General features: G+C 29.0%; 1 protein-coding gene across 1 annotated transcript in view; it reads left to right on the top strand.

The window, feature by feature from the left end:
- Positions 1–6,117, top strand: part of LOC114327822 (uncharacterized) — a 56,871-nt gene extending 50,754 nt beyond the window's left edge. The window contains exon 7 of the mRNA XM_028276530.2: positions 6,016–6,117. Coding sequence (XP_028132331.1) covers positions 6,016–6,033 — 18 coding nt within the window. The 3' untranslated portion in view covers positions 6,034–6,117. The remainder of the gene's footprint in view (positions 1–6,015) is intronic.
- The last annotated feature ends 6,161 nt before the right edge of the window (positions 6,118–12,278 follow it).

Here is a 12,278-nt window from a genome sequence, read left to right as displayed (position 1 = left end):
GATGTTCTGCTTTTCTGGAAATCTAATCAACTTTCTTATTTAAAATAGAACATTATGTATATTTTTTACGTTTTGAAGTCCTTAACAAATACTAATTATTTTTGATGTTATACTCCCTATACCTAAATGCCATAGTTTCGGAGTTATTGTTATATTTATATAAAAAAAATTTAAACAAATTAAAAAAGTCAATTTTTTCTGCCCGCGTAGACATTATTTTAGGCTCTTTGGATCATTGGGAAAAAGTTTTGTATAATTTTTCTCTAAAGTTAATCTCTTTCGAGTTAATTTAAAACTGAAAAAAAAAACAGAAAATAGCGGTTTTTAAAAATACAAACAAATTTTTGAATAAATTATTAAAACTACGAAGTGCCTAAATTCAAGTTCAAACCTTTTTTATCAGTCACCGATAAGTAATTTGGGGTTGTTTTATTTTAAAAACATTGTTTTTTAGTTGTTAATGTTGACCGATCGCCCGTTCTCTTATGTAATAGCTACCGTACTAGACATATGGGTAGGTACAGTTACGGTCACTGAATAGTTTACACTTTAATTACTACATTGTAATAATGCAAAAATAGCAGTGTCGTACGGATTTGACAAATGTCAAAGTCAAAAAATTTGAAAAAGTCAATGCTTGTCAAAAATTTCAGAAATGTTGATAAAATAAAATAAAACGATATCAAACTCCTCCAAAATGATTCGAATGCATTTGAGTGATGCGCAAAAAGCAAGAGCAGTTGCCAAACTCGAAGAAGGTTGGTCATTAAGGCAAGTTGCTGCAGATTTAAACGTGAGCCATATGTGCATATGGAAAATCAAACAAAGATGTGTTTATCAATATTTAATATAAAATAGATTTAAAATAAAAGGGTATTTTAAAATCAGACTTCTTTACTTTCAATATTAATATCATAATCAAGTTTATTCAAAAATACTTCTTTCTATACTTTTCATTTTGTTAAATTTTGTAAAATATATTATTTATATTATTTTGATTTTCTAATTTTAATCAATCTATCTAGGTACACCACTGGTAACGTCACTTTGACGTAAAAGGTGCGTTTACACGGGGTAAAAAGTTAAAAAATCGGCTCCTAGATACGTAATCCTTAGTCCATTCTTTCACGGTTTTTGCTCTAAATTTTAAATAACCACTTGGATTGACATGAAATTTGGCATGCATATAGCTTATATGTCAAAGAAAAAAAGTGATATTGTGCCGATGTGTGCTTTTGCCCTGGGGGTGACTTTCACCCCCATTTGGGGGTGAAAAAATATATGTCCAAAATAAGTCCGGAAATGGGTAAACTAACTAATTTTAAGTAACTTTTGTTCTATAGAGCTTTTTCGCCAAGTCAACACTTTTCGAGTTATTTGCGAGTGAATATGTTCATTTTTCAACAAAATATCCACATTTTTAGACGGTTTTTCGCAAATAACTCAAAAAGTAAGTATTTTGTCGGAAAAAACGTTTTTAGCAAAAATGTAGCCTAAAAAAAAGTAAAAAAAAAAATGGTGTATGCGTTAGGTATCTATATCTCGTAGAACTAGAGTTATAGCCAATGAAAAATAGATTCATATTCACCAAATTTCAAATAGAATATTTCGACGTGAAATATCGAAAAAATTAAGCACTTTTTGGGGAAAACCCATTCAAACTTTTTTAAAGCGTTCAAAAAAGCTTTATTTCTGTTTTTACAAAAAGTTTCTAGTATTAAATTTAAGCAAGTTACGCTCAAAATAAAGTTGGTCCCTTTTGTTTTTGCAAAAAAAAATCGGGAAGACCAACCCCTAATTAGCAACTTAAATGAAATTAATCGTTACCGCTCCACAAATTATTTTACTTATGTTGTGTTTATATGATCTGTAAGTTTCATCGATTCAAAGTGCTTATTTTTGAAAAAATTTGGTTTCAAATAAAATTTTTTTAAATTCAAATTTTGAAAAATATGCTTTTTTTCAAAATAACTTAAAAATTGTTAGAGATACCAAAAATCCCGAAAAACAAAAAAAGTCAGATTTGCTTTTCTGAATATGTATTTTTTTGTTTTTCTGTTAGACAAAAATTCTTTAAGATTTGGTGTTTCTAAATTTGCATACATTCGTGATCAGTGACTCGTTCAACCCCTTTTAACTACAGCCCTTTCAATAGTAAGGACTTTGAACCGATGAAACTTACAGATAATATAAACAATATATACACGAGTCAAGAAACTTGTGAAGTCGTAACGATTAAGTTCATTTAAGATACTAATTAGGGGGTGATTTTCTCGATTTTTTTATCAAAACCAAAAGGGACTAACTTTATTTTGAGTGTAACTTGTTTAATTTTGATACTAGAAATTTTTTTTATAAAACAAAAATGAAGCTTTTTTTAAACAATTTAAATAAGTTGTAATGAGTTTTCCCCGAAATGTGCTTCATTTTTGGTTATTTCACGTTAAAGTATTCCATTTGGAATTTGACGAATATGAACCTATTTTTCATTAGCTATAACTCTGCTTCTACTAGGTGTAGAGACGTGATGTATACACCACTTTTTTAAATTTTTTACAGGCTATACTTTTGCTAAGAATGTTTTTTCGACAAAATACTTATTATTTGAGTTATTTGCGAAAAACCGTCTAAAAGCGTGGTTATTTTGTTGAAAAAATGAATATATTAACTGCCAAATAACTCGAAAAGTATTGACTTAGTGAAAAAACTCTATAGAACAAAAGTTACTTAAAATTAGCCAGTTTATCCATTTCCTGACTTTCTTTGGACGAATATTTTTTCACCCCCAAGAGGGGGTGAAAACCACCCCCAGGGCAAAAGCACATATCGGCACAATATCACTTTTTTTCTTTGACTTGTTAGCTATGTGTATGCCAAATTTCATGTCAATCCAAGCGGTTCTTTAAAATTTAGAGGTTTTTCAATATTTTACCGTTAAAGAACGGACTACCTGTAAACTATTTAATGACCGCAACTGTACCTAATTGCTATGCTTATGGGGTAATATGGTCCATTCTCAGATGTGACTTTCATCCATGTCGTGTTACTGTTAATAAACTATTCAAAATCATTGTTTTTCGATACAACAAATACATTAGTTAATAGTGTTATTACTCTATTTTAAAATAAATTTATTCAAACACCAAGAATATTACAATACTTTAAAACTTTTACAACTTTAACAAAATGACAACTATGAACGTCAAAATTAGATCAACTGTATTTAATAGAGCTTTTCATTCACAGTCATTTCTTTCGAGCTTCTGTCATATGTCGTATAATCCGTGTATAGTAATATTATACACGGATTATACAACATATGACAGAAGCTCGAAATAAATGACAATCGATGAGAAGCCCTATACGCTGTGAGCTCGTCGTACGTAGAGGGGATATTTACAAATTCGCGAACGCCAGTAGTGACAAGTTTGTAAACGTTTACTGGAAATTTGACATAAATGTCAAAGTGATTAATTTAAAATTAAAATTAAAAACATTAATTATAAACAATATTAGTTCGTCAAAGCTGTGGTATATATTTTTACCTTAAATATACTTACGTTTTAAATACTGAATTTAAGTTTTTTTAATGTTCCGTAATATCTAATTATAAATAATCTATTATAATCTTAGCGCCATCTACACGATGATTGTCAAAGTATCCAAAGTAAGAAATTGATATTTTATCAATAGAACGTCAAAATGATTAGAAAAATCTTAAAAAAATCGATTAAAATTTAATTACTTTTTGGCGTTGTAAATATTAAGCGATAACAATTAAATACTAAATTTAAAAATTACCGGTAAAAGTTGAATTAGTAACCGCTAGGAGCGACACCAGCGAAGCTCAGAGCGTATACAGCTGATCTATTATTTGTCAACTTTCTATGGTAATATTCAGTTTCTATGTATACACTTTCTGACGTTCTAAACGTCACTGGACATAAAAATAAACATTGGAAACATGTGAAGGGTCCAGGACTGTAATAGCTAGTGGCTTTTACTGTATTCGCTTCATTAACAATTAAAAAACAATGTTTTAAAATAAAACGTGCCAAAATATTTTTATGGGAGGCTGATAGAAAGTTGGTGCTTGAATTTAGGTAGGTACTTCGCACTTTCAAAAATTATATTTTTTACTTGTGTTTTTAAACCTTGAAAATCGTAGTTTTTAGTTTTTTTTCAGTTCTAAATTGTTTATAATTCGACAACGATTATTTTTAGAGAAAAATGAAAAAAAGATCTCTTTTGTTCCTAACGATCAAAAGAATCTTAAAAAATGTTTACCTCGTCCCAAAAAATTGATTTTTTTAATTTGTTTAATTTTTTAATTAAATGTACTTCTACTCTCTAGTGTTTGCAATATTCACATTTACTAATAACTTTTAACAGCAGATTGTAAATTTGCAAATTTAATAATAAATAAAAATGTACAGTGTACAGAGAAAGTCTATAATTTGTTTTTTTGAAAAATGCTCAGACCTGTGGATTAGTATTTCAAATTGTCCTTTTTGTCATACAATAATAATGTATACAGGGTGTCCCAATTTAGAGATATGACGTCATCGTTCATTTTCTTAAATGGCAACATTGTCATTTTGATAGCTATTTTGATAGGGTGTGTAAAGTTATACACAACTGCAAAATATCAAATTTTTATTCTCTACTATTTACAAAATAATAGAAAATAACAAAGTTATGCCTGTAATTTGGAATAAATTCAATAAGTAAAATACTAATTATTTGTTTCAAAAATGCTCAGACCCGTCGATTAGTATTTTCAATTGTCATTTTTGGCATACAATAATAATGTATACAGAGTGTCCCAATTTAGAGATATGACGTCATCATTGATTTTCTTAAATTGCAAAACTGTCACTTTGATAGCTACTTTGATAGGGTGTATAAAGCTATACAAAACTGCAAAATTTCAAATTTTGATTCCCTACGATTTACAAGATAATAAAAAATAACAAAGTTATGAAACACAAATAATCAAAAAATAATAATTGCATTTAATTATTTCAATTAAGCAGATACTTATAATGTTGACCTCAATTATTGTCAAATTGTCAATGGGCAACGTTATAAGCATTTGCTTAATTGAAATAATTAAATTCAATTATTATTTGATTACTTGTTTTTCAGAACTTTGTTATTTTTTATTACATATCTTGTAAATAGTAAGGAATAAAAATTTGAAATTTTGCAGTTATGTATAACTTTACACGCCCCTTTCTAAATAGCTATCAAAATGACAGTGTTGCCATTTAAAAAAATCAACGATGACGTCATATCTCTAAATTGTTACACCCTGTATACAATATTATTGTAAGTCTAAAAGGACAATTTGAAATACAAATCGACGGGTCTGAGTAATTTTCAAAAAAACAATTATTATTTAAGATATTGAATTTATTCCAAATTACAGACCCTCTCTGTATAATGTGTGTATACTTTTCGATGTCTACCTTCTTATGCAATCTTCTCTTTTCCATCAATTGCAGTATCTCAACATTCATTTTATTTACTAACACATGTTTTAATGAACAAATCTACATAACAGCTCTGAGGTGATCCAGGAGCATCTATTTAGTTATATGTATTTTATTTACACTTATCCTATGGTTCTTTGTGGTCTTGGTCGTTGGAAACCTTATACTAAAAAAATCAGGCCGACTCGTCAATTTGAATATTTCACACCTACTAAGCTTCAACACCAACAATATTAACGATATTTTCGTACAATTTCTTGAAGATTCTTAAAAAAATTTAATATGACATCTTTAACTTTCAAATATATGTGGCAAAAAGTTTATCTAGTGCCATCTCCTCTTTGTGAACACACACACACACACACACGTCAATTTGGACGGGTATTGAAGCAAAGCTTGAAACAAATTCTGGCATCAGTTTTTAATTTTACTTTTTTCTGAGTTCACAATTTTGTATAGTTATTGATATTTATTGTGCAAAGTATAGAATTTTATTACTAATATACAATTTTTGTTTCAGAATTTCATCATGTTTTAAACCAGGCTCATAATATGACAAGATACTTTTGCTTTTAAATGTTTGATTTTAATATATAATATATGTGACTTACAATTTTTCAAAGCGTTTTATTTAAAAAACCAACCACCAATATAGAGAAAACATCTTAGACCGGTCTGTATCGTCACCCCTGCTAGCGAAATTATTCCGATTCGATTTTTTTGCACAAACTTTCTCAATAAGAGGTCCTTTTTTATCAATCCAATCCTAAATCCTAAATCCACAAGGGTGCCGGGCGGTGCCGTGGTCGAAAAATTATTTAAATAATTTTTTTTCAAATTCATAAAAATAATTTTTTCATTTTGAACAATTTTTTTCTGTTGATTTTTCTGTTTCGTTTGGATTTTAACTTTTTGTCTTATGGTGGCTGTGACCATATAGGGGTCTGAAGACTATACAGGGTGATTCATTAAGAATGTCCAGTCTTTGAGATATAGATTCTAGACCTCAAAATGTTAAGATTTAACCCAAATCATTTAAATAAAAAGTGGCTCTTTACTGAGTTACAGGGTGTTTTATTTAAAAATTTAATAACTATTTTTACCCAGGGCCTTAAAACTATTTGACATATCCTTGTCATACTGGGCAGAAAATATAGGTACTGTACATCCTACTAAATTATGATAAATAAACTTTTCTGGCTACTACCAGAGGCGTACGACAGGGGAAAGTGAATGGTTGACCCTTCCCAAATTCTACGCCACTGGCGAAATTGCTATTTTAGCACAATATTTTGATTTTCCAATACTTTCTATGTAAGTAATATACTCTTCATTCGTAACGTCAAAGTCATTAGTTTTCGAGATATTTGAAGTTGGAAATGAAACAGCATAGCTATTTTGATTAATGTATTGTGCTCCTTCAATTTTAACTTTAACTATCTCGAAAACTAATGATTTTATCGGTACGGATAAAGAGTATATTATATGCATAGAAAGTATTGGAGAATCGAAAAATTGCAATAAAATAGTAATTCCTCCAGTGGCGTAGAATGTGGGAAGGGTCAACCATTCACTTTCCCCTGTCGTACGCCTCTGGTACTAGCCAGAAAGTTTTATTTTACATATTTTAGTAAGTTGTACAGTATCTACACTATATGCTAAGTATGATAAGGATATGTTAAATACTTTTAAAATACTGGATACAAATAGTTAATATTTATGTAATAGGGAAGTTTGATATAAAAATTTAAAAATTATTTGTACCCACTATTTTAAAAGTATTTGAAATTGCCGTATCATACTTGCCAAAAAGTGTAGGTACTGCACACCTTACTAATTTATGTTAAATAAACGTTTCTGGCTATTAGCAGAGGCGTACAGGAGAAAATGAATGGTTGAACCTTCCCAAATTCTACGCCACTGATAGAATTGCCATTTCAGGATAATTTTTAGATTCTTTAATACTTTCTATGCAAATAATATACTCTTCATTCGCATCGATAAAATCATTAGTTTTCGAGATATTTGAAGTTAAAAATGAAGGGGCACAATACATTAATCAAAATAACTGTAAAGTTTCATTTTCAACTTCAAATATCTCGAAAACTAATGACCTTAACGTTACGAATGAAGAGTATATTATTTACATAGAAAGTATTGGAAAATCGAAATATGTCGTACGCCTCTGGTAGTAGCCAGAAACGTTTGTTTATCATAATTTAGTAGGGTGTAGGGCAACTACACTTTCTGCAAAGTATGACAAGGATATGTCAAATAGTTTTAAAGTATTCTTTAAAAATGGTTAATAAATGTTTAAATAGAACACCCTGTAACTCAGTAACGAGGCACATTTTATATAAGTGATTTGGGTTAAATCTTAATATTTTGAGGTCTGGAATCTACAACTCAGAGATTGGACATTCTTAATGAATCACCCTGTATAGGTATAGCCCAATATACAGGGTGGTTCATCTTATTCGCCTCGGTGTCTGTACGGAAAACCACTTAATATTTTAAAAAAATTTCTTCACGGAAATATACACGACCATTAATACTACAATCCAAAAATAATGTGAGTTGTACAGGGTGCTCCAAAAAAGAGTGGTATATCAAAGTTATATTTTTTCTTATGGAATGCCCTATACCTGATGATATTATTGAATTTATCTTAAAAAATAAACTATACTTTCATAAGGGTTCCCTATACCTGAATACAGGGTGTTTTGATTTATTTCGATTTTTATAAAAATGTAAGGTTTTAGAAAAAAATAAATATCTACGAATCTAAGAATCAGTAACAAATTCTTTCTTGGATCTTAATAAAAGACTATTTAGCATACTTAAACAGATGTTTATTGCAACAAAGTTTCTTACAGGGTGGTCAAAATATGAGATTGTTTTATTAACAAATTCAAGCTGTAATAACTTACCTATTTTAAATGGAACACCCTATATTTTACTAGTCTATCGCATAGAAAATTTACTTAGCTTTCAATTTGTATTAGGGTTTCCTATACCTATCTTTTTACAGGGTGGTCAAAATATTAGATTGTTCTATTAACAAAGTCAATCTGTAATAACTTACTTATTTTAAATGGTACACCCTGTATCTTACTAGTCTATCGCGTAGAAAATTTATTTAGCTTTCAATTCTTATTAGGGTTTCCTATACCTATCTTCCTTCATTTTTTAAATATTTAAAGATTTCCTAATTTGTAAGCTTTAAAAATTAAAATTAAGTACCTATAATATCGTGGTTATGTACAACACATCACCAACACCGGCAATATACTTAGACAAGATACTGTCATTAATAAAATTTTCATTGTTATCATGTAATCATACAGAGTGTTGTATTATTTTAGTTGATTTTGGCCTACATGTAACATTGAATAATATGTTTATATTTATATTAAACTGCATACCCTATATTAGATTCTGTATTCTGGAAGATATTTAAATTAATGCCTATATTTCATTTCGTATAAGTATTTCCCATATCTTAAACCGACGGTTATTAAGTAAATTTAAGAACACCACTTTTTGTTTGAATCTATGAATCGCAATTACAAACAATTAAATGCAATGGCTACTATGACGAAAACGAGCCTATTGTACAAAAATATGTAAAAATGGGTATTTACAGAATATCACGGGAATTTATATTTACAGAATAATACGTGTATTGAGAATGTTTACATGGAATTGAATAGATTTTAAATATCTTCCACTATAAAGAATAGAATATCGAGTATGTCATTTAAAATAAGAACACTCTGTGTGATTAAATGACAAAAATGTGAATTTTATTAACGAAAGTATCTTGACTAAGATAGCTAAGTATATTGCCGGTGTTGGTGATGTGTTTTACATAACCACGACATAGGTACCTAATTCTGATTTTTAAAGCTTACAAATTAGGAAATCTTTAAAAATTGGAAAAATGAAGGGAGATAGGTATAGTAAACCCTAATAAGAATTAAAAGCTAAGTAAATTTTATACGCGATAGACTAGTAAGATACAGGGTGTTCCATTTAAAATCAGTAAGTTATTACAGCTTGAATTTCTTAATAGAACAATCTAATATTTTGACCACCCTGGAAAAAGATAGGTATAGTAAACCCTAATACAAGTGGAAAGCTAAATACATTTTCTACGCGATAGACTAGTAAGATACAGGGTGTTCCATTTAAAATAAGTAAGTTATTACAGCTTGAATTTGTTAATAGTACAATCTCATATTTTGACCACCCTGTAAGAAATTTTGTTGCAGTAAGCATCTGTTTAAGTATGCTAAATAGTGTTTTATTAAGATCAAAGAAAGAATTTGTTACTGATTCTTAGATTCGTAGATATTTATTTTTTTCTAAAACCTTACATTTTCATAAAAATCGAAATAAATCAAAACACCCTGTATTTAGGTATAGGGAAACCTTATGAAAGTATAGCTTATTTTTTAAGGTCAATTCAGTAATGTCATCAGATATAGGGCATTCCATAAGAAAAAATATAGCTTTGATATACCACTCTTTTTTGGAACACCCTGTATAATTCACATTATTTTTAGATTGTAGTATTAAAGGCCCTATATATTTCTGTGAAGAAATTTTTTTTAAATATCGAGTGGTTTTCCGTACAGAGACCGAGGCGAATAAGATGAACCACCCTGTATAATAATAAAATTTGGATGTAGGTTCTATTTAGTCTCCACTTCAAAGTTGAATTTGTGCCGTTGGTTGCTTTTACTTGGGGGGTGACATTTACCCCTTCTCGGGGGTGAAAAACGAGTATTTAAAATAAGGCCGGAAATGGATAAATTGACTTATTATAAGCACCTTTTGTTGTATAAAGTTTTTTACGTAAGTCAATATTTCTCGAGTTATTCGCGATTTAAAATGTTGATTTTTCGACAAAAAAAACTACGTTTTCAGACCGTTTTTTCCAAATAACTCAAAAAGTAAATAATTTATCGAAAAAATATGCAAAGTGTAGCCTATAAAAAAACGAAAAAAATGGTGTACCAGTAAAGTCTATAAATTGAGTAAAAGCAAAGTTGTAGCTCATGAAAAATACGTTCATATTCGTCTAATTCCAAATCGAATAATTCAAAGCAAAATCACCGAAGAAAGAAGCGTTTTTCGGGAAAACCTTATTAACATTTTTAAAGTATCGGAAAAAAGCTTATTATTTGTTTTTTAAAAAAGTTTACAGCATCAAAAATAAACGAGTTACACTGAAAAAAAAAGTTGGCCTCTTTTTTTGGTAAAAAAAATCGTGAAATCCTCCCTCTATTTAGCATCCTAAATGAAATTAATCGTTTGGCTTTACCATCTATTTTAACTGTATGTGTATTGTTTATATGATCTGTAAGTTCCATTGGTTTGAACTGCTTAATTTTTAAAACATTTGGTTTTATAGTAAAAAAAAATCTAAAAATTTTTGAAAAATTTCATTTTTTCAAAATAACTTAAAAAGTATTAGTGATAAGAAAAATCTTAAAGAGTAAAAAAATGTAGGTTTTGCTATTATAAATATGCTAGTTTCATTTTGTTTCTCCGTAAGACAAAAATTGGTTAAGATATGGCTGTTCAAAATTTGCATACACTCGTGATTAGTGACCCATTTAAGCTTTCTCATTTATAATCCTTTCAAAAATAAACACTTAAAACCGGTGAGACTGACAGATCATATAAAAAATAGATAGGTAAGTAAATTGTTTGTAAAGCGGTAGTGATTAATTTCATTGGGGGAGCTAAACACGGCGAGATTTTCATCATTTTTTACAAAAAAAAAGAGGGCCAACTTTATTTTGAGCGTAATTCGCTTATTTTTAATGCTAAAACTTTTGTTAACAGTTAAAACAAATCTTTTTATAAACACTTTAAAAAAGTTTAAATTGGTTTTTCCCTAAAAGTGTTTAATTTTTCGGTGACTTCACCTTGAAATTTTCGATTTGGAATTAGACGAATAAGAACGTATTTTTCATGAGCTACAACTTTGTTTTTATTTGATCTATAGACTTTACTGATACAGAATTTTTTTGGGTTTTTTATAAGCTACACTTTTGCTAAGGATATTTTTTTCGATAAAATATTTACTTTTTGAGTTATTTGCGAAAAACCGTCTGAAAACGTAGTTTTTTTGTCGAAAAATCAATATTTTCAATGGCAATTAACTCGAAAAGTATTGACTTAAGTAAAAAACTCTATAGAACAAAAGTTGCTTAAAATCAGTCAATTTATCCATTTCTTATCTTGAACGTATGTTTTTAACCCTCGAGAAGGGGTGACTGTCACCCCCCAAGTAAAAGCAACCAACGGCATAATTTCAACTTTGAGGTGGAGGATAAGTAGAACCTTAATCCAAATGTTCATGCAATTCGGAGTTGCCCCTGAAAATTACACGGTATAGCCGAATTTCCCGTTCATTTACTGGGCTAATATTAGTCTACGGCCTACGGTATTTTCTAGATCTACCTTGTGTCTAAAATTAAATAAAAATACTTATCATTTAAAACAAGCAAGTTTCTCACAAATAAACAAAACAATTAAAGAATTATATTAAAAACTTACTTCGTACCACATTTTTATTCTGTATTTTTGGAAACTACGTACCTGAAAAAAAACAAAGAATAAAAATTACTAACTGTAACAAAACGTGTAATAAAAACAACACTCTTTAAAATTTTATGTAAATTAGTCAGGGTTATGCAAATACTAAAATGTGTTCATTTAAGTTTATTATGGTAGGGGAGCAAAGTATGCTAAATGTGCAGTTACTCG

This window comes from Diabrotica virgifera, chromosome 9 (genome assembly GCF_917563875.1).
Source record: "Diabrotica virgifera virgifera chromosome 9, PGI_DIABVI_V3a".
NCBI lineage: Eukaryota > Metazoa > Arthropoda > Insecta > Coleoptera > Chrysomelidae > Diabrotica > Diabrotica virgifera.
This window is presented reverse-complemented; position numbering and strand designations above follow the sequence as displayed.